The sequence below is a fragment of the Leptinotarsa decemlineata genome, unplaced genomic scaffold (genome assembly GCF_025532065.1).
Source record: "Leptinotarsa decemlineata unplaced genomic scaffold, Ldec_3_MD MMD2_tig00026354_RagTag_RagTag, whole genome shotgun sequence".
Taxonomy (NCBI): domain Eukaryota; kingdom Metazoa; phylum Arthropoda; class Insecta; order Coleoptera; family Chrysomelidae; genus Leptinotarsa; species Leptinotarsa decemlineata.
Genome location: NW_027412702.1, coordinates 10,528,194 through 10,552,262, shown reverse-complemented (window position 1 = coordinate 10,552,262; position 24,069 = coordinate 10,528,194). Strand labels below are relative to the sequence as shown.

Sequence of the window (24,069 nt, the reverse complement as noted above, 5' to 3'; positions counted from 1 at the left end):
TTTGGTTTTTCATTCCACTCTTTTGGAAACGGCATTTTACTAATTCGATTAGAAATATTAAGAGATGACTTACAGAAACTCTGAATGCTCTCTCCTACACCTACGATCTCTATTTATACAAATCAACATCATGTGAAAGTATAGTGGGATAACTTCTCCTACTATTCCACTCTAAACGAGTCAAGTGGGAGTCGCATCACCTCCTATATAAGTCGACTTGCAAACCTAGAGTTCATTCATTCACTCTCTACAACTGTGAGCAAACAACAACAAGATGAATTCTGCAAAAATAAATGCTGCATTAAATAGAATATCTGCTGTTGATGAAAACAATTGGATAGACGAATCAGATGATGAGGATGTCAATGTTCCGCTAGAGGAAGTGATAGTTGAAGCAGAAGATGTTGGAGTCGATGAAGATGAGATAGACGAAGTTGAAAACGAGGCCAACCAAAGCGACGAAGATGATGACGTGATGGAGTTTGAGAGGGTCATGGATGAAGAAGGAGATGATGAAGGGATAGAAGCTGACACAACTGAAGGCGATGGTGCTTTGAGGATCGGTATGCGAACGCTCAATGTCAGTGAGACACTGGAAGATCCCTTGGATTTGTATTGTGCAATGGATGCATACGTATTGATCAGCACAATAGATGGAGAGAACAAAAAACTATGTTGGTGCTGCTTTCGGTTTTATTCGCATAGAAACAATAATGGAGGGTGGTATGCCCATGTCAACACCCACAACACTGTCTCAATTATGGAAATGGGACAGAATTGGTGTGAAGCTTGCGAGAGGCCACTAACAAACTTCACCCGAGTATCTACATGTATTATATGTAATAATGTCCAACCTGTGGCACAATAACCGTGGACCTACTGGTCAAAAAAACAACAGCCCTTTTCAGGGCTACATTATTCACACAAACAGTAGTTAGTTGTATTAGTATTCATAGATTATATGACAAATGAATACTTTGACTAATAAAAGTCTAAGTAATTTGTTAGTCTTTGAATATCTATACATTATATGACAAATAAATTACTACTTTGACTGAAAAGTCGATATTTGGAATTTGATAGTCATTGAATATCTATGCATATGATGAGTACTACTTTAAATGAAAGTTGAAGTTGGCATTTTGTCAATCATTGTATGCATATAATGATGAATACTTTTACATACATACATTTTGTTTGAGACTATAATGTTAACAATGGTATGAACCTGTTTCTGTTTGAAAGTATAATGATAGCTCTGAAAAGAGCTATTTTTTTATTGTTTCAGTCTTCAATTGTAGCCCTGAAAAGGGCTGTTTTTTTTATTAATCCATGCAATGGTATGGACTAACGCTCCTCATCATCATCAGAAACAATGATGATTGTATCATCATCTGTATCTGATGATATACTGATGATGTCATCCTCATAATCATCTGAATCAGACGATATACTAATGGCATCATCATTAGCATAATTATCTAGCTCGTTATCCTCTAGATCGTCTAACTCATTGACATCCATCTCTAACTCTGCCTCTACTTCCTCTTGCATACCTTCTTCCATACGTGCCGGGAAATCATCAGGTAGATCATAGATACGTTGCAGCATTTGTGCAAAATTTGTACTGAAATGATCGAACGTTGAATCTATTCCATGTACCTGGATGGGGCCTGTACTCGTCATAGAACACTCTGGTACACTCATCGGTTCGGTGGTGGAATCAGCACTCGACATTGTGGAAGAATGATATAGAACTGGGATTGATGCTTTATTTATATTGGAAAAAAAAGGAGGGGGTGAAGTGTAAATGTAGAACAATTCAGTGTTTGAAATTCGAAAGCAATAAGAATGACAATTTTCTTGAAATTCTAAGTGATTATTATTATTAGAAACTCTGAGTGATTATTATAAAAAAAAACTAATAAGGGAGAGGGAAAAAGACACTGCCCCAACCTCGCAGTGCCTCGTGTACACCAACCAAAAAGTGTGTACTCCGTGGAAGGAAAGGAAAGGAATAGAAAGGATGGGAGAAATGAGGAAACGATTACATATCATCGTCTGAATTCAGGACTTCATCAATCAGGATAGGGGATGGTGGAGGACTATCATCGGACTCATTGTCAGCGTCACCGTCATCATCGTCATCGCTGTCGTCGTCGTCTGTGTTTCCGGACTGTGTATCCCATTCGTAATCATTCCGCCAATCATAGGGATCTGGATAATCCCCATCAGACAGGTCCGCTTGATCGGTTCCAGTAACGTGAAGCACTTGTATCCGATCATCATAAATTATGTCATCATAATTCATCGAGTGAGGTGCAGTCGTGGAGGTAACGAAACCTTCATGGATAGAAGCCCAGTAAGGATGTTGATGCGCTGGGTCACTGTACGGCTCAGTAGTTGAATCAGGTTCCATGTTGAAGGTGGCTGATCAACTGAATATTCCAACAGATAATTCCTACTTTTATACTTTTGAAAGGGAGTGGGGGAGGAGTGGGGAGGAGAGGGGATTAAGTGGGAATGAATTTCAAAAATGACATGAGCTATATTCCATGAAAGAGAAAATTGAAAATACTATATGAATTATATGAAATATACTTATTGATTTCATTATGAAACATATTTTCTTCCCAAGAGATTATTTACAATAGATTAGAGAACACAAAAATTGATGTGAGGTATTTGCATAGAAGAACTTGTAATTGAAATAAAAAAAGGAAATAATAATGAGACGAAGTGAAGAAAAATGCTCCAACCATCGCATTGTTCAATGTGTACCAAACCAAAACAATGTACACCCTTAATTTCACTTCTTTTTTTTTATTTTATTTTTATTTCCTAAAATTACAAACATAAACTTAAAACTATCTTAATTAAATATTCCTAACTAACCTAAAACTAATCTTACTACACTTACACTTAATCTATGGGAAAGTTTTTATAAAAGTCACTAACTTTTTATAAGTCTCTATCGAAGAGGTATCTGCTTCACACTTTTTCTCCAGAGATGCATACTTCCGATCTAGTTCGGCTATTACTTTTTCTGCTTCCCTCCGTCGGTTAACAATTTCAGCCATTTCGCGCTTCCTTTTAACCAACGCGGCCTCACTAGCTCGAGAAGCATGTTCTGCTTCCTTACATCTCTGTAGAAAACTGTCCAACATTTCACTAACCTCTCCGATAGGCTGTCGCACTTGTGGCACTAACACTTCAGGATTCGTCACCGGTGTTGCCAGCATCGGCGAAAGCGGCACCACCGACGGAGTGAATACGATGGGAGCCTCCTCCGATGGGGACAATACAACTGGTGGCTCCTCCGGAGAAGGCGCCCTAGGTTGTTCCACTACTGCTGCGGGTGGTGTGGAGGGCCTTAAGCTGTTTGGAGCGGTCGACCAACTACCTGCATAAGGATTAGTCCTATTGCAAGTAGCTCGGTACTTAGAAATAGGACCAACCTTCGCTGCAGGTCGTTGGCAAACCTTCTTTACAGGCCTGACTTCCTCCTCCTCCTCGAATAAGTCAGGGCTGGTGGATCTGCACCTAACTCGTGAAGTGGATGCCTTCTCCTGCTCTGTCATAGGCATGATGGATGCCACAGCGTTATTTAATTCCTGAGTGTTGGATGCCATTCTGAAAATGTAAAATAATACAAAGTTAGTAGATGTAAAAAATTAAAGTACATTGTTAACTTACTCAAACTTAGCTCCTCGTCGTATAGTACACTGCTTCTGGTTGAGTATGGCTGGACTGCTCTGGATGACTGGAGTTGTCGTACTGAATGTAGAAGAACGTGCTCCTCGGGGTATCAACATCATTGGGAGTGGAGGGAATGAGGTGGGGGCGTGCATGCGCAATGGTTGGAATATGGTGGGGCGAGAAATGGTAGGAAGTGGGCGGGGTGAGCAATGGTGGGAAGAAAGCGGGCCGCGCTCCGCGCGGCTTACGCCCCAATTCGCTACGCTCGCGCCGGCGCGCTTCGCGCGCCGGCGCGAGCGTAATGGGGCCACCGCGCCGGCGCGCTTCGCGCGCCGGCGCGGTGGCCCCCCACCCGCGCGCTTCGCGCGCCGTGAAACCTAACCTAACCTAACACCTATGACCCTAACCTACAGTATGTATTAATCTAATCTAACCTAACGCGGGAGTAAATTCACCATGTTGGTTCAATTAATACGTCATCTGTTGGTTTTGGTTTTGGTTCTATTATTCTAACATTTGGATCAATGTCCAGTCCTGGATATCCCAGTCCACCTGATGGCCTGACTTTTATGGCTTTTCTCCAAAACTTCAACTCTCTCTTCTAGTACATCATACTTTTTCATTGTAGTCCCTGTTATGTTTGACATAGCATCAAATTTTTTATTTGTAGACGCTGTTATGTCAGACATTTTTATGTCCACATCATTTGTAAGTTTGTCAAATTTACGAGTGAAAGTTATCCGAGCCTCTGCAATTTTATCGTCAAATGCTTGACGGGCATCGCGAGCAATATTACCTATTGTGGATTGTATTGCAGCTTGTAGGGCTAGAAGTATAACCTCCTTTGTTCCGTTAATTTCCCCCTCAAGATATGATACAGTTACACAATCACTCTTGTCAATTGGTTCGCTTATATTTTTCAATATTTTTCTTTGCATGTCATAATGACCATCTTTTGTTAATTTAAAACCAATCCCGGGAGGACCTCGAATGACATTACCACCCAATTTTCTTTTTCTACCAAACTTATCGATTGTTTTAGACATTGTGCACTCTACGATGATTCTTTTCAAACTGATATTTCTTTCATTTACATTATGTTATATACTTTACAGTAATTGGTTAGGAAAATAGAAATGAAACAAATAATATTTTTATCATTTTTTATTCATCTAAGTAACTTGGTAAAAGTGATACATATACAATACATAATACAATAATCACAAATAATCACAAATAAGAATGTTCCGGTTTGAAGGAATAAGCAATAATACTTCGAATTATAATTCAATTATTCATCTCTACAGTCAACAAATTGATTAGTTGGTCTAAGGCGCTCTCTTGAGAAAAAGAATGAACGATTTCAGACACCCAACGAATGTTATCATTAGGATCATTTCGATAAAATTCTATATCGCTATGACCCCATGGAAGAGTTCGAGTGGTATTCGGAATGATGAATCTCTTGTCGTCATGATACGATAAAGCGACTTTATTTTTCAATTCAGTGTAAATATCATGCAATACGCTTCTGAACGAGTTCATCTTCCTGAATATCATACCTCCCTCTTCAATGATTTTTTCATAGTCTTCACATGTCAATTCATTCTTTATAACAGATCGTTTCACACCTTTGGCCTTCTTCAGTTCACCATCAACAGATTTCACGTAATACGCTTTAGCACCTGTACCGTAAAAGCTGATTATTGGATCATTTGGGAATTCATCTTTGAAATTACCCAGAACTGACTTTGTCACTGGAATATTGAATTGGTTTCCTATTTTATAATTAGATGTATCGAACTTATTTATATTATTTTTGATAAATTCATAGAAATTGTCTGTATTTACTTTGAGAATAAGGGAGTCGGTATCAGTGTAGAGTAAGGACGCATCTTCTCCAAACTGTTGTTTGATACATCCATAGAAAAAATCATACATAACTGTTTTAGATAATTCTAGAATGGAAAATCCTAAATATAGTGGTTTATCATAATGAACTTTTACTCTAGCCAATTGAATGGCAACAAAATTTTCTGTAAAAATAGAGCATTTTTTAAAATTTGGTCGAGATATGAGACAACTAGCACCTATAGTTCTTTTTATATTTTCCCAATGTGTAATGAGTCTAACATCAATTCTATTGTCTACGTTTTCCATTGTTTTTCCATAGACTGCATTATTCATTAGTTTGTAGAAATCTTTTTCAGATTTGTTATTAGACCTATTACGCATTTCAGTATTCAAATCTATATAAGGCTTCATCCAACATGATTGCTTAAACCTCAATACTCTATGTGTGTTCATCACTATCAAACCATGATTGACAGCTTGCTGTAAGTTTCTATAGTGAACAATATATTTTCTTTTGTCGTTTAAATTTGGAATTAATTTGGGAACTTTCGATTTTGCATATGGAGGTATCAAACGTTCAACTAAGAATGGTAAATCGGAATGTTTATCATGAAGTTCTTGGGGATAATGTATATCCACTTCCAATACATATCCATAAGGACTATCAATATCCACATTCATTATATCAAGATTGAGAATTTCATGAGGTGCTAACCATGAAAATTCACCTGTTGGTAATGGTTGCGACATGCTGTGACCATATAGATTTGTTGCATCCAAATATGAAATGAATGAAGATGGTTCATTTGGATTATAATCCGGTAAAAATTTATTGTTTGCTTTATGTTTCCTTTCACTACATTGACTTATTCCACCACGAATACCTTTTTGAAAGAAGTGAACCATATCAATATCAGTTAGTAATTCCAATTCAATATTAGTATATTTCAACATGGCATCCCACGATAATCCGGGTGCAGTGAAGTATTGTGCCGGATCCAATTTATATTTATCAACAGATATATTTCTAAAGTTTTCAAAAATGTCACATAATAGTAACACATCTGACTTTAAATATAAATCAGAGTATTCACCCAAATCCTGACATTCGAATAAATTCCAAACAAGTTGAGCTCTCCCATAATCATTATCTGATACATGTTCACAATTGAGTTTATCATAAAATTGATTTTTGGTTGGAAGTCTTGGATGATTCAGTTTTTCGATGTCATCAACAAAACTATAGGGAAATACACCTTTCTTTCTCATCAAATTGAAATTTTCAATTTGTGGGAAATGTTTGCGCATCTCGATACACTGATCAGATGTTAAATTTGCACCTAAATTCTCCAAAGAACTAGGCATGAATCTGAAACTATCAATGAATCTCATTTTCAAATAATTCTTCTTCACCCTACCATCTTTATCCGTATAGGAGTGTGTAAAGAGATGTTTTGTGAAAGATATATATTTCTCATTAGTTTGTGGGATGACATCCACTTTATCTTTGTTTTTATACAATTCCTTTATGAATAAATGACAATCATATCCACTGAGATTGTGAAAAATTATAGGAATGAAATTTGGCAATTTAAAATTCAAATTACAAGATGAATGAGCAGCAGGGGACCTTTTTTTTCCTGTGAGGTGACAATGATCCCTCACTTTGACTTCGCCATCATTAAATTGTTTGGAACAAATGCCACAATTTGTGGCAGAAGCAAACTGTTCCTCTTCCTCAGGAGTTTGTACATCCATAGGAATAGGAAACCTGAGATGATTTTCATAAATATTTTTCAAATCATCTTCGATTTTGCTAACGAATTTCTGGGCTGCATCCACACCCCTATACGAAACAAATTTTGATAAATCATCATTGTATGAACATTTAATCAAATAAGCAAATGAATAAGGCTCATGTTTGAATGTCTTGATCGAATACGAGTATTCAGGATTTGGTTTAGTGGTTTGAATCGGCTTCAGTACTGATTCAAAATCGGCATACACTACAAATGGTACCTTCATTTGTTTCTCAAAGTTTTCAAAAGTTAGTATATTTTCAGGTACCGTTTTCCCATATTTATTGACTTTGAAATTGGTTGATGGTGTTGTAGTACTCAAGTGATTACAATCATTTATCTTATGACGTAATAGTAATTGTTCATTAGAAAAATATAATAAACAGCCATCACAAAAATATTTCTTATGTTCATGAGCCGATAATTGGCTTGAAACTAATCTTGAAAGATCTTTAATCCAACAATAATGATTATTACCGAAATCATCTGTGATAAGTAACAAATTGACATGTCTTCTAAGTCTTCTCTGAGAGTAACGTAATGGTCCAATTATTTCATACATTATTTTACCCTTCTCGAATTTACTTTCTAAACCGTACACATTAACTGAAATATCATTCTTGTCTTCAAATTTCACAATATCTTTCAACTTTACCGGAAAATTCATACCTGTTACATCTATGACTGTACTGAAATGTGGATACGATGAAACTTCTGATGTTCTATCGATTGCAGGATGTAGTGCTGAAGTGATAGCCCATGCAAAACAATGCTGATCTTCATTACGGACATTAACCACGGCCTTCCTACGCTCGATACATTCAGGCAGCTTCACATATGAACATCCACTGAGCGGGCTGTATTTATTAATGTTCAACTCCAGAAACATGATTTTTTCACAAGTCCAACCTTAAATACAGAACAATATTACTAATCCATCCAATTAAAACTTGGTAGAAATGTTTACCTGAATCACGTTCCTGGAATTCTGTAGTTTGAGCGATAATCCCATTTCGAAATCCATCAAATAAGGAATTCAAATCAGTAGATTGATCAACTGTTCTATTCTGTGAATTAAATGATTTGGTTTCCTTCAGGTCTTGTGTTTGTAGAATATAACTCCCAAATACTTCCATATTCACTTTGATGATTTTGTGAACCCTGATGGCCGATTCCAATAATTCTATAACTTTCTGCCTGATTTCATTAAAGAATAACATGTAATCGGTGGAAACAATGGAACTCTGCACCCTGTATGTCGCAATCCGACGTTTGAAGGCGCTCTTTATAATTTGAACACCATCACTGAATTGAACACATGTATTATTCTTATGTTGTAGAGTTCTATTGTGAGAATTCACTTGAGTCAATGGAATCATCACATTACAACAATTACATGTGTACATAGGTGCTGCAGCGTCATCTAATCTCACTCGTTTCACTGATGGCCCTCCTTGGCAACTCTGGAGCTGATGACGACGAAGGTTGTCACTACGGGTAAAAGATTTACCACATTCACAAGAATACATTTTCTATGATATGTTCTCACTAACTCACTCGATGGAAACTGACATAACCAACACTCGCCCGCTTCTTAAATACCATAATCCACGTCGCCTGCGCATCACCGTAGAGAGTGAGGGTAGGTAAGGACACATCGATGCATCCACTAGAGATGCCTGACGTCACAGCCAAGCCCATCTCCCAATTTGATGCGAGTTGCCGGCACGAGCAAGCAGTGATCGTTGCGCTCTCGGAGAGGGCAGACGTTTGCACAGTCCTCGCCCGCCTGCGTGTCACCATCAATAGCGAGGGTAGGGTGATGCGTTACGTCACATCATTCACTGCTTCGAGAGCGATAGCCGAACAAGCAATTGTCGTTGCGCTCTCGGAGAGGACAGACGTTAGCACAGTCCTCGCCCGCCTGCGTGTCACCATTGATGGCGAGTCTGGGGCGTTACGTCACATCCTTCACTACATCGAGGGAGGTGAGAGCAGACTGATGAATACGCATTACTCTGCCACACGTCGTGGAGTGAACATGTCGCTCTCTAGCCGTTGAACGGTTATTGCTGTGACGTCACTCCACTACTAACTTGGTGCCCTCACACCGATGGAGCATTCATTACTTGGAGGATCTTCGAAGTATGCAGACGTATGTTTGTACATAGACAAACAAGCACATGATGAAACCCTGTACCGTGCATTCTCTAACACACACACACACACACACACATACACACACAAAATCTCATATGAAAAAAAAATCTGAACGATCCATGCACCAGACACTTCAAGGTCACAACGCCTTGACTTCACTGCACAACAAAAAAAAGCAAATAACACGTCATATTGGTGGGGGGAGTATTAGAACCGGGAAAAAATTTCTGAACGATCCATACACCACACCCTTCAAGGTCACATCACATTGACTTCACCAAACAACAACCAATAAAAAAGCAATTAATACGTCATAGTGGTGGGGGGAGGCTTAGAACCGGCTTAAATCTCCTACTTAAACTCTTTGCAATATTGCGTATATCATACATACAAGTTTATTTCAGATACGAACTGAATGAAGAAGCCTTTGGGAAACAACTACTCTCACACGAACATTGTAATGCACTAAATGAAAAGTCCATTCAAAACAACCATTTGGATAATAACATTGAATAGCAGAAAAATCGCCTTTTAACCTACAGTTTGTATTCCAAAATCTTTCAAAATCTGATGCAAGGAAAATCTGTATCTGAATATTAACGAGGCGTTATATTTTGACGTGCGATTCTTAGCACCTCTCTCCTAAAAAATTTAATTACTTCCAATTTAAACTTCTTATGCCTTTTTGACGAGTTTGAGCATCACTAAATTCTGAATTGGTTGAAAATGTTACAGAAAGTTCAACTATTCAAGTAGTGTAGTTAGAATGATGTGGTTTAACGTAACTTCCTATTTAGTTTGGTAGTTTTGTTATTGACCATGAACACATTGGACAACATGAAAAAATATCCAATTTAAAATATAGATGAATGAGATCATCATCATTCGATTCAAATACTTTGCTGATAATTTGAAAATGATTGATGCGTTTGATTAGAGATAAGTTCATTTATCATATCGATATGGATGAAATTTGAAAACCAGAACAAACAAAAGCGATATCATTTTATTAAAGACTCGTTTATTATATTCCACTTAATCTTTTGTCAAATTTCTCCACATTTCGAGTTCTTCATTCAGTTTATTTTTGACTGGTATTCTGGGAGACAAATTGAGCATGCTTGCCCACTGTCCTTCGCAAAGATTATCAAATCTCATGTCTTGCAAGAAAGATCCGCCAAGATCACCAGGACCTCTGCAAGACGGCTGTGAATCCCAAAGCTTATTTTTGTTGGCGTCGATCCATCTGCAAGATAAAAATTCGGATTTTCGATTGTACAGTCATTTCAAAAACTCACAGTAGCTTTCTCAAAAGCTACTGTGCTAGCGATACATGTTGTGATATATTTTTCAAATAAAGTTTATGGAGATCAAATCGTAAGGTGTAGTTTTTGCAATTACTATGGATCTTCATCAAAGTAACGGCCGAATCAATCAGAAAAAAATGTACACAGTCAGTTTATGCTACAGATTTTTTTCAAATGTATATTTCATCAAAAGGGATATTATTTTAGGAGAGAATAATTTATTGGGAAAGAAAGGTTTTGGATTTCTACTTCGTCATCTTCATACAAAAAAAATGGGAATCTTCCAAAAAAAAGCAAATTATTCCAAAATAAACTCTTTACTAAGATGTGCAGATCAAACACATGAAGATGAAATCAGCTCTGTAAAGGATTTCTTGAATGAAATTGATACCGTTTCGAATTTATTTCAATTATTCCAATCTGGGATTCGTCTTTCCCCATAGCACAAAGAACTGGCCAAATGAGATTGTCGCAATGCTTGGATTACTTTATGAGAGAGGAAACTTCGGTTGAAGTTAAAAAACTAACGTATTCGAGATGCAAGGAAAAAAGCAAGTCACTATCAATCCATCAATTTTCCGTATTTTAGTAATTAATTTCAAAAAAATTCTCTCCAATGGAAAGATTCAGAGACAAATCGAATGTTGCCATCGAACTTCCTCTAATAGGATTATTTATGAGCTATTATGCAGCAGACAATGTGGATTCTTGTCGTTATAATCTATACTCGTATGTACTTTCGAATCACTGCAAACACCCCTACACTGTCGCGAATACAACGATTTACACTTTTCACCAATTTCATCAAAATCACCTGTGAGTCGAAATTCATTCGTCCTCCTTTATGAAGAAGTCGCACTTCTGAGATACCTGAGAGGACGTCTCTTCATGCTCTCGTACCAATATTTGTGAGATTTACATTTGATATTATTGATTTCCTATTTTTCATGTATTTCAAATTTCATATGTAAGACGTCTGTTAAAAAAATAAGGTGAACTTTAATTTTTATCAAAAATATTCATTTATTCATCAATTTTGCCCCTTCAAAGTAGTTTCCCCTGTATCAGTGTGTTTTCTTAAATCTTCGAAGCAGTTCCAACATACACTTTTTGGTCCGTCCTTTCATGAGTCTCCCCCAATCTTGGGAACAGAAAAAAGTCACAAGAGTCCAAATCTGGTGAATACGGTGGCTGAGGATTCATTACGGTTTTGTTTTTTAGCCAAAAAATTACGAACAAGCAATGACGAGTGAGCGGGTGCATTATCGTGGCGTGAAATCCATGAATTGTTTCTCCACAATACCGGAAGTTTTCTTCGTATTTCCTCTCACGAGCGGCGCATAACTTCAAGATAATACTCCTTATTGACTGTACGACCATGCGGCAAGAACTCCTGATGTAACTACGCCACGGTAATTGAAGAAAACAGTCAGTAAAACCTTGACGTTTGATCGAACTTGGCGTGTTTTTTCTGGTCTTGGCTATCCAAGGCTCTACGATTGGACTTTGATTTTGATGTCATAACCATATACTCATGATTCGTCACCGGTTATGACCCTTTCAAGCAAATCTAGATGGCCTTTGATGTCATTCAACACTGCTTGTGCTATGCTCATGCGATGGATTTTTTGATCAACATTGAACAACTTTGAAACGAACTACGCTGCCATACCCTTCATGCCCAAAAAATTACATGGCATGAGCCAGCCGATATGCTAATATCCTCAGCAACTCTTCTGATAGTGCTTCGACGATTTCCCATTATAATTGTATCATATCTCTTTTTTCTTCATTCGTGAAAGCCATTTTTCGCCAAAAATTCAATGACTTGTACAATAACAAAATATCATTGAGTGTAACAAATTGAAAGTCAAATTTAGAAACATCAAAGTCAAAGCCTATTATGATGAGAATTAATTTTTTCATTACTCCAATTTTTCGAAAAAGAATGATAACTTATGATACATCATTGAAAAGGTAAACTCTGGTTGTATTCAAAACAGAAAGAATCCATTGTAGCGCCCGTAAGAAAAAATAAAGTTGGCGATGGTAGTTGGAAGACGAAACGTCGGATAGCAAATCTGAAAACACCATTATGTATCATACAAAAAGTGGCAGTGTGGAAGTGCAATTTATTTTCAAATCCTTCGAATAATCCTTCAAATTTCTGTTTCTTCCGGATATCTCCGGATATACTCGGAATTTAAGAATTTTCTCTACGGCATATTGTTAGTCAGGTTAAATGCGCAACTTTGCCCCTGAACAGAAGCTAACTCACTCTTCCATCTCAAGTTTTTACAATTTTCCGAGTTTAACGTGGTATGTTTCGTACCTACTTATGATTGAATTCTGTTGTGGCATATTGAAAATAATTATGTTGAAATAGGTTGAATTTGAATATTTCAAGGAAACTTTTGGGAAAATTTATTTCATTGCGATTTTATCTCGTTTCCGATAAGATATGCGATATTGTTCATATTAGACCTGTGTGTTAACATATCTGGAATATCTAAATCGATCATTCAAATACTGAGAGAGAATCAAAATGATGAAATCCACTTTTTGATAAAACGCGTTTATCTGTAGGATAAATTACAGAATCGACAGGAAATGACACAATTTCGTTCTATAAAATTCAAAAATAATGAGATATATATTTTGTTATTCGCCCAATTTCAGTGTTCCACGTGCAACATTGAGAAAGACAATCGAATTGATACATTTAGAGATTGATTTTGTTAAGAAAAAAAATTAATATCTCCAAAAAAGATTTTCTGTTATATGTACACAATTTTTCACTTAAAACAAAATTACCTATCAATTAGTCAGTTTCATTATAAGGCAAAATACATTTTTTGCGGTACTTACATTGCTAAATAGAGGATGTTGCAATCACAATGCCAAGGATTTTTTGCCAATTTTATTGATACTAGTTCAGTTAGAAAATCCAGAGATTTTGTTGGCAGGAAATGGAATTTGTTGCTGTCTAAATGGCTGAAAAAATTAATGAAGGTTAATAAATGGAAATCGTGGTCTATATAGAGTAAATACATTTTTTATTATTTTATCATACTTGTTAAATACGGCAGTGACAGTAAGCTGAAACAGAATTATCGTTATAGTGATATTCTATAAGTAATTTTGTTATTCTATCGAAAGATAGGAATGTATTTGAAATTTTATCGAAAATTAAGAGTCAAGAAATGCAAAAACTTTGAAGAACAATGAAAATTATAGTTGTGAGTTCAATATTTGATTAGATAAATGAATAAGTATATGAAAAAATTTAAATCATACTCACAGCTTCTGTAAACTGGGCGTATAGAAAAATACTCTCGAGTGGATATCTTTCAAAATATTGTTGTTGATGAGTAGCGACGTTAATCCAACAAGGCCGTTAAAGCTTTTTTCTTTCAGTTCTTCCAAATTATTTGAGAATAGGAATAATTTTTCGAGATTCCTGTTTTCTACGAAAGCATTTTCTGGAAATTCACCTATGAAGTTTTGACCAAGGTGTAGTTCGATGATGTTAGTCACCTTTTTGAAATCTCCCACGGATATCTGAGAAAAGTTATTATTTTTCATATTAAAGAATGAAATAAACAAAATAGCCAGCCTTCATGCTACAGCTGCACGAAGTAAAACCCTCTATAAGAAGAAATGTGAAATGCGAGACTTGATCAACACTGCATACAAATTATATACATTGCTGATTTTTATTAACACGCTTTCATTAGCTTCACCTGTAGGTATGTATGTATTATGCATGTATGTATGTTTGTTTGTTTGTCAGTTTATTTGTAACTGGTTTCGGGTTTGACCCCATTATCAAGTATAAAACTGCAGTTTTATACTTGATAATGGGGTCGAACCCGGTCGTATAAATGAAATCTAACAGTGGTAATTAAATTAGACATAAGTGTTTTTATTCATTTCATCAAAGTGATCATGAATTACCATCTTGATCTATTCGCGGGCAGATGGCGCTGTACGTAACTTCCTTGATATAATTCAAACTCACCTTACATGTATTTCTTCATTTGAAAAAAGTTTTTTTTTTTAATAACACGTGCGGTTGCTGCCTTATTTGTAACCCTCCTTTGCGTGCCTGCTGCCTTGGGCTTGGTAGCCCATTTTTAGGTAGCTGATATCAATGGTAATTTTTCTAAACAATATACGGCTGATTGATCCCAAAGTTTAGATAAAATAAATATAGTTTAAAAAGATTAAAAATACGATTTTATATAATACGAAACTGAAAAATGAAAAATAAATATAGTTTAAAAAACTAAAAAACACGCTTGTTAGGAATTACACGTTAAAAGGTAAGACCTCGTTAGTCCTTAGCTCGCACAAGTTTCTCAACTTCTGAGAGTTGTCGTTCGTATGGGGGCGACAAAAGATTAACGGAAAAATAGATTTTAAGCAGATTTTCAAAGAACATCGAACTAAAAAGTTGACAATAATTTAAAAAAAAAAGCTTGAAACAATAATGAACGAAAAATACTAGTATTATTGTGAGAAAAGCGTGGGCGCTTTGTGCCATATTTTTTGTATATCAAGCGCCCTTCGCTTTTTTTACAATGATACTAGTATTTTTTGTTCGTTATTGTTTTTGAGCTTATTTAAATGAATAAATTTATCGGATTCACCTTGTTGTTTACAGCTGGAAAAGTTACTTTCTCGCCCTTTGAATAGAATGTGCAGAAAACCGGGGATACTCACTATGTGCTCGTTTTTACACTATGCACTGTAGTCGAAATCTAAGCCTCGAAAAAGAAATCAGTAAAATGAAATATTATGTTTGTTGAATTCATGATGAATAAATGATTTTCACTAATCTGCCTTTGCTCTGTAATGATTCTAAATAGCTGAATGAAAGTGTTTTGTTGGCCAAGTTGAGCACAAGTATTAGGTAATCAATTTTCACTTCTATGACATAGAATCTGGCAAAAGAGATAATTTGTATAGATAATTAGTCCAATAAAATGAGGATTTAAATTACCATGCAAAAGGCAAGCCTGCATTTTTCAATATAAGTTGATTTTAGCATACATTCAAAGGATCTATAGTTAAAAAATGTTGAATTTAATTTAGGGGATAGAAAATGAATAAAAACTACTCCAAAAATCCATTTTTTGAATATATCTCGAAAGCATAAAAATATATGAAAAAAAGGTCGAAACAAAAAATGTAGGCAATAAAATTTTCTATAAAATCGTTTCTGATCACTTTTGACGTATTTGCAATAGAAACCGAGATATTTGCAATAATCAATTTATACTTATAGTTCAGACGGGCTGTAGTAGAGGGGCTAATTCTGTCTGGCAACAGGTATTATAAGACATTCACCGAGCAAGCGTAACGAAATATCCATGTTATAGGTTGTGAAATAAATCATTGCAGTTGGGTGTTTGGTAGAGTGACCACGCTTCCCGATTTTCGCGGGGCAGTCCAGCTTTTTGGTGGGTTTGGGTGACAAGATCTTTTTTTGGAACTTCTGTCCAAGGGCACCGAAAATTATGATCCAATGCTCATTCGATTCGGAATGACCCCTAGCAACTCTTTGAAAAATTTCGAGAGAGGTTAAAAAAATTGCACAAGTAAAAATTCAGTAAAAAAAGGGGGGGTTTGGTTTTTTGCAAATATCTCTGAAAATATTAAAGACCTCCGAAATTAAAAAAAGACCCTTGAAGTGGAGAAAATTTACTAAACAAAACAACCTTCCCAAATCATCAACATTTATAATTTCAATTTAGAAGCGAAAATAGTTCTGAAAGCGGGCAATGCGCATCCCGTACGCGCTATCCGATATGGACCTTTGAACAATAAAAATTATTTCAACCCATTAAATATCATCATTAAAAAAACAACTTCACATACCTTCTAGACACTTGAATGAAATCATTTTTCTCGTGACTATTTTATTAGATATACTTTGGTTAAATAACTAATTTTTAAAAGTTTTAAATTTACATAAAAACCTGATAATTTTTAAACTAGAAACCTCAATTTTTTTTAGTTCTTGAAACTTCTCTTGAAAGCCTTCAAAAAAGATTCCCGTTGAAAAAATATGAAAATTTTGATTTTTCACTGTGTTAATAATAATCAAAAACAGTAAAAAGTGCAATATTCAATTGAAATTGGTTCAAGGGCAATTCCCTGGGGTATTCATTGATGATCATTAATGAAGATTATTAAGTTTGGAGTTTTTCTGGACAAACCATTCTGGTTGACATGCATTGACATTGATCAACACTAAGGGAAAATCAAACGGTCAGATGTGAAAAATTATTTTTCCATTGCTAATCCTTTCCTTGTCAGCGCAATGGTTACTTGACCATGATTTTTGTGATGAAAACAACAGAAATGAAAGAAAAAAGTAAAATCTATGCAGTTGCTATATGATGGAATCGGCCGATACTTGATGAAAATGCATAACTAACGTATTTAAAAAAACACTTTATTGTGAGATTTTCATTAAACAATTTTACAAAAACGCAACACCTGTTTAGCCATATGATGGCTTCTTCGGGCGTGTCTTTGTATGGCGAAAGACGTGTTGCGTTTTTGTAAAATTGTTTAGTGAAAATCTTACAATGAAGTGTTTTTTTTAAAGTTAGCTATGCAGTTGCAGCTGCCTATTGGAGACCTTGGCATAATTTTGGTATTTTTTCTGCTGCCACTTTGATATTGAGGTTAGGGTTTCATCATCGCGAAATTCAGCAGAAAATGTTGAGAACTAACCTGGCTTATTTTATTATTTGTTAAGTGCAAAATTTTAAGACTCTGTAGCTTGTCGAAGAGATTGGGAGGCAAATGAGAAATTTGATTTTTTCTCAAATTGAGCTGTTCCAGATTGACGAGTTTGTCGAATACACCTAGAACAAAACTTCGAGTTAGAAAAAAAAATGAAAATTAATTTACTGCTATTTTGTTCGAGTAAATGGTAGTATTCATTCAATTTTCATTCACACCTACCAAGTGGTAAAATGGCTATTTCATTTTCTGCCAAAAATAGTCTTCTCAAAGATACCAAGTCACTAAATCCGTATTTGGGTAAAATTTCCAAGAGGTTGTTACTCAAATCTAGATCTTCTAGTAACTCCAGCTTAGCGAATACCGTTTCAGTGAGCTTTTTCAAGCGATTTCTTGATAAATGTAGTAATATAAGGTTGGGAGTGCCTTTGAATAGAGCATCTGGTAGAGATTTGATGAAGTTCTCTGAAGCATCGAACGTTTGGAGATTTCTTTGGAAAGAAAGTAGGTCCGGGGATACTTCTTCAATTTGATTTTTGTGTAAACGTCTGCAATAAAGCGGAAATAGAAAGTAAAATTGCGTATAATTCATTTTCATATATTACTCTTGTATCAACGTATATGTTCAATATTTTTTTGGAATGAGAATGACACTTTCCAGCTTGCTATCTGCATTACTGATAAACTTATAATAGATAACGTTCAATGCTGAGATACTGAAGATGAGCAAAGTATATGATGCGAATTTGAAAGGTGTCGTTTGGTCTTTTAGTACACGAATTATGCTTATCCAAGGTGATGAATAAAAAGGTAACTATGAATAATTATGACATTAAAAACCTTGCTCTTTGGCAATGATTGCATATTCACTAAAAACTTCCATTTGTGCAAAGTATTTTTAAACCTTCTGAGACAAGTTTATCCTAACAGACATTTATTGTCAAAAAATATGAGGCCGAAACTTTGTGGGCCCCTGATTTTTTCTCGACTAGCTGTGACGAAATTAATGGACAAGCCGACGTTCTAAGTTAACAGCGGGTACAAATTAGCTGCATAAAATTTTTGTATTGCATACGCGAGTGTGACCACATTAGTTAGTCTTTCGGTGACTCTGGTTGGATGAGAGAAATGCACCTCCTCACACTGACCCATAAGATAGTACTTTCTAATACACCAGCGCGACAAATTTGTAGCACAGGACATCAATATTCACCAGAGGTTTTTTTACACTATAGCAAAACTGCATGACTCACTCTCTGTTTGATTCAAAGAGTTCACCCTAAATAATGTCAAAGAGAGGTTGAAAGTGTTTTTTTCACTAAAGCTGTCGATTTTGTTGATGACTTTTAATAACTAGATATGTACCAGGACAAGTCTAAGGTTTTCTATTCCGAAAGAATATCTTTCTTTCATTTAATGAGTATGCATAACTTTATATATGATGAATTTCACTAGTTCGGACTTCCATTGTCTACTATATAAAATGATTTGAAATCCCTGAAACAAGTAAAAAAGAATAATTAAAAAAAGAATAGTTGAAAATAACAATTATATTAAGCAACAATAAACCTGAAATGAAATGATAGTGAAATAACCTACAAGTAAAAATATAATAATTGAATAAATAAAAAATTAAAGGAATGAAAAAAGAAAATAATAAAAAAATAAAAAAGTGTAGAGATTCCAAGTCACGTTAGTTCATGTCACGTCACGTTAGTCACGTTAGTTCACGTCACGTCACGTTAGTTCACGTGAAGTAACGTGACTTGGAATCTCTACACTTTTTTATTTTTTTATTATTTTCTTTTTTCATTCCTTTAATTTTTTATTTATTCAATTATTATATTTTTACTTGTAGGTTATTTCACTATCACTTCATTTCAGGTTTATTGTTGCTTAATATAATTGTTATTTTCAACTATTCTTTTTTTAATTATTCTTTTTTACTTGTTTCAGGGATTTCAAATCATTTTATATAGTAGACAATGTAAGTCCGAACTAGTGAAATTCATCACGAAACATTGTCAATCACCTTCAAACAAACGTTTATATATGTGAGTCATTTATCCACATTCATCATTTTTCCATTGCATTATGTTTGTTTTTGTGTTAATTGTATGAGTTTTTAAATTGCAGTCGAAAATGATAACTTTTTTTTATTCTATCTTTCGAAACTCCAACTGGCGTTTCTTCAGAAACTCTGTGGAAAAATAAGGAGTATGAATAATAGCAAAATCACCACCAGTAAATTGATATGAAAGTTGAGATTATGAATATGAAGCTTGCAGGGTAATTAGGTTTTTTTGATACATTACTGAATAAGATAAATAAGAAAGCGCTTTAAAATTCAAACACATGAAAAGATTCTCTACATCATGAATAGCATTGAGGTAGACGAAATGTTATAAAATTTTTAAACACATTTTTGAAAAGGTCTTGAAGGACACTTCCAACTCAATTGTCAGTTGTTGTCATGTTAATGTAAAATCTGAAATGTAGAGCTCATGGAGCACGGAATTCTTCTTCAAGAAATGTCATATAGAGTTCCAATAGGACCTTAAAAGAAAATTTCCTTCAAAATGAAAAGATAAATAGATTAGTGCTATTTCGATCATTCACAGTCTGATTTCAATTTGAGAGCCACTAAAACTTACAAATATTTGAGACTTTCCAGGTGAACGAAGACATTTTCAGGTAGGTGGTCCAGCTTGTTGTCAAATAAATCCAGTTCTGTAAGATGTGCCAAAGATATAAACGCGTTTTTGTTCAAAGTGGTCAGCATGTTGATCCCCAAATCACTGAAAATGTTATCGTTTTAGAGATTATTCATGTCTTTCTGTTGGTTTATTTACATTGCAATGACATCATGAGGCAGAACTTGTTCTGCTGGTAGGGAAGTCAATTCATTTTGCCAACAGATGACACTTTTTGTCTCTGGTCTGCATTTGCAAGGTCCTCTTCCACAGTTAATCCATCTCTCGTTCGATTTGGAAATTTCCCAAACTGAAATAAGAAATGAAGGATTTGAGAGTATACAAATTTTACTTTAGGTTAATAAAAAGTGTGACAATATTATAAATCTATCAAATCTTGAATACACTGACCCATTACACAAATAACATTTTGAATCTAGTACGGTAGCTTCATCGGTGGTAATGAAGCTACGGCGTCTAGAATAACAAATTCATTTGTGGAAATTGTCTAACTATTATCATGGATAGTCGTAAATCTATTAGTTCACTAGGACTGTTAGATTGGTACTACTGATATTTTTAGCTAGCTCCTGATTTCTGTCGATACCATAGATGGCGATTTCGTTAGTGAAGTTGTAAAAATTATAAAAAACGCTACACAATTGTTGTTTATCTATTTATTCAATGTAAATTAGTGAAAAAAATTATAACATTAGTTACTCAAATGTGGCTTGAGTTATAACACCTCGGATTTATCTTCGGTTGAAATCAAACCTTATTCTTCGAACGATCCGGGTTTTCAACTTCCTCAATGTTGATAAGTTGTTTCATTACTTTGGTCAAAGTTTGCATGTCTGCGTAAATTGTTGAACATTTTGCAAAGACTGATGTTTGTTCTTGAGACGAAATTCTGAGAATGATGCGTGAAATGCCAATAGGTCTTGTTATTTTATTGAGTTACATAAGGAAGAAAGTGTAGGAGATGTGAAAAAATACTCGAAAATATTGATGAAGTTGTATGTTAACTGCGAATCGATATATTCTGTTATGATTTTGGTTTTCCAAATATCAAGCAAGGTATCCAAGATCGTAACTCTAATGTCCCCGAATATGCCAAACACCATTACGATTTACTTTTCAGGATAGCAATTGATCATGATAGATTATTCACACTGATTTCAGAGATCAGGAACATAAGTTTTATAACCAAAACGTTGCTCTGTTTAAGTCTATCTTCCAACTCTTCTTTGTGGTCCTATAGAATTCAAATTTAAGTTTGAGAATAGAAGAAGAAGATCAAGTGAGTTTTCAGTAGCTTCAAAAATTAAATAAATTCTAGTCGTTAGACTGATTCTCTTGAAAATTTAGGGATCTCATATCTCATGCTGATGTTGTATATTATATTTGTTTCAAATCTCTTTAAAATATGTTTTTCCATTATTGAGCTGTCGCCCTTATACGAACGACAACTCTCAGAAGTTGAGAAACTTATGCGAGCTTACGGACTAACGAGGTCTTACCTTCTAACGTGTGATTCCTAACACGGTTGCAAAATCATCCCAGCTTCAACCAGATGAATTTTCTGGAGAAAAATATCTGGTCGAGGCGGGAATCGAACCCACGGCCTTCCGATCGTGAGTTGGCCGCACTACCTCCGCGGCCAATTCCACATATGATCATATCCTTTTTCTTTTTGTATTATGCTTCTAAATATTGGATTATGGTTTCCAGATATGTCTCGATGCTGTGTTCATCATCTTTTATAGTCGAATATATATTCACCAAACACCGAACCTTCGAATTTTTCAGAAAAATATGAAGACAGTGTTGATTCTGCTCCCTGTCTGCTGCTCCCTGTTAGTTACATCCCAACTACACACATTTTGTTTATGTTCATCTATGTCTTAATGTGCTCAGGGTGCACGGAAATGTAAATTGCTTTTTCAATACATACAATTTTCATACATCGTCCATGAATAGAATGAAAGTTTCAGTAATTATTGCGTTCGATTTGTTATGGCATCTTCAACAAGTGGATCAAAATCGTGAGTGGAAAATATTTCTTCGTGAAAGACTTCATCTGTCTCTTTTGAAAGAGACGAAACTCGAAATTCCCCTTGAATTGGGTTGATTATTATTATTTACCTCTCCCTCTCTCTGAGTGTTCATGACCGTTGCTTCCACTGGGCGCATTTGACAAATTATTAATTATCTTATATATTTACCTGGTTGTTCCAAGGACCTTAACCTCCTCTCCAGTCTAACCAAATAATTGTTGGTGCTGTTTTCCTCCAAGCTATCAGAAAACTCTTTCAGATTCATCTGGCTACGTGCCAGCGCTTCACAGGCGCTAATTTCACAAATTTGGGCAGCTGCTTCTGCACAAAATAATAGAAAAATTAAATGTAGGACATGCTCCATTTTTACTTGAACCGTGTGACACACTGACACTGTAAGAGATGATCGCCCGTATCTGTATATTTGTTCATTGAATAATTTGACTATTTATTAGCGTGAAATGCGTTTCCTGGTGCGAACGCGTAACGTATAGCCTTCGCAGTGACCTGCGAAAACGATTTCATTACTTTTAAATTGAGAAGGGAATATTTTCAGACGATATTAGTTTTTCGGGAAAAAATATTTTTGCCTTTTCAATTATCCGCCATTAAATAGAAAATGTGGAAAACTCCCGAAGAAGAGAGAAAAAATAGAATAGTTTCAATAAAAAGATATGTAAATCATACACAGAAGTCAGTCAGATAAAAATGAAATTAAAAACTCTTTCCAATCAACTACTTCCATGTTTACATTGAATTACATGAAACTCACTTTTCTTCAATCATTATAAAATTGAAACAGATATCATCAATAGGAATAATCCACAATGTGATATACGAAAGAGTATTGATATAAAATGTCATTTGCAAGTCATTTCCGGAAAAAGAGTCCGTTTGAAACAACTACTCTCATATGAATATTGAATAACACGAAAGAAAAAAGTACTTTCGTCTGAAAAGTTTTTTCATTCAATTGAATATTCATATAGAAGTAGTTGTTTCGAAGTAGTTTTGCGAAGAGGATTTTTTTCTAGTTTATATCTGGGAGTAACTTTTTTGCATGAACTACACATCTTTGTGAATATTATTATGAACTTAATTGCTTTCTTCCTTCATCTGAAAGTTTCCCACTATTATTCGTATAAAGATGAAGAAAACAGATGAATCCATTCACAGGACAATATATAATATAATAATGCAGTATAAATATAGGCTAAATATACAGGGCTATTCAAATTCGTTTCTGTACATGGGGATCTCGTAAATGATAAGATATAGTGTCAGTTAAATTGTGGCAAAGTTGCGTATTTTAGAGACCTGTTCGATGATGTGAAATAATCAAATATAGCTCTTTTGGTTCTGGAGATATACAGGAAAAACCAAAAAATCCCAAATTATTTTTTTGCCTACATCTTCTTTATTCGCAGACCTATTGAATATCTGTTCACATTTTGCTATTGGCACTTGATGTGAGCTATCCGAATATGTTCATAAATCTTTTGGCCACCCCCATCTTTGAATTTTTAAATACGGACCCGTATTTTTTGTTGTAGTTTTTGGATCGTAGACGTTCACTTCATACTGAGAAATAAAATAAAATTTTATATTTCGGGATGTTTGGGTAATATTCGATTATAATTTGGTAAATGATTCCTTTTAATTACGGCCCTGGAAATTGGTTGACTGATCATCTGAAACATATCTACAACAAAAATATATTATATGTGTTTTTATTAACAGA

The 24,069-nt window shown here is 35.0% G+C and overlaps 2 protein-coding genes across 2 annotated transcripts; both read right to left on the bottom strand.

The window, feature by feature from the left end:
• Positions 1-2,483: 2,483 nt before the first annotated feature.
• LOC141486321 (uncharacterized) lies at positions 2,484-4,044 on the bottom strand. Its single transcript, XM_074184037.1, has 2 exons — positions 3,697-4,044; positions 2,484-3,633 (listed from the first exon to the last, which is right to left on the bottom strand). Exons 1-2 carry the CDS (start codon positions 3,849-3,851, stop codon positions 2,928-2,930), a joined length of 861 nt encoding a protein of 286 aa, XP_074040138.1. The 5' UTR covers positions 3,852-4,044; the 3' UTR covers positions 2,484-2,927.
• Positions 4,045-10,492: 6,448 nt separating this feature from the next.
• LOC111512550 (uncharacterized) lies at positions 10,493-22,800 on the bottom strand. Its single transcript, XM_023168693.2, has 8 exons — positions 22,497-22,800; positions 20,431-20,581; positions 20,233-20,376; positions 17,801-18,126; positions 17,567-17,700; positions 14,121-14,380; positions 13,688-13,813; positions 10,493-10,758 (listed from the first exon to the last, which is right to left on the bottom strand). The coding sequence occupies exons 1-8, from the start codon at positions 22,690-22,692 to the stop codon at positions 10,548-10,550; spliced, it is 1,548 nt and encodes a 515-aa protein (XP_023024461.2). The 5' UTR covers positions 22,693-22,800; the 3' UTR covers positions 10,493-10,547.
• Between the last annotated feature and the right edge of the window lie 1,269 nt (positions 22,801-24,069).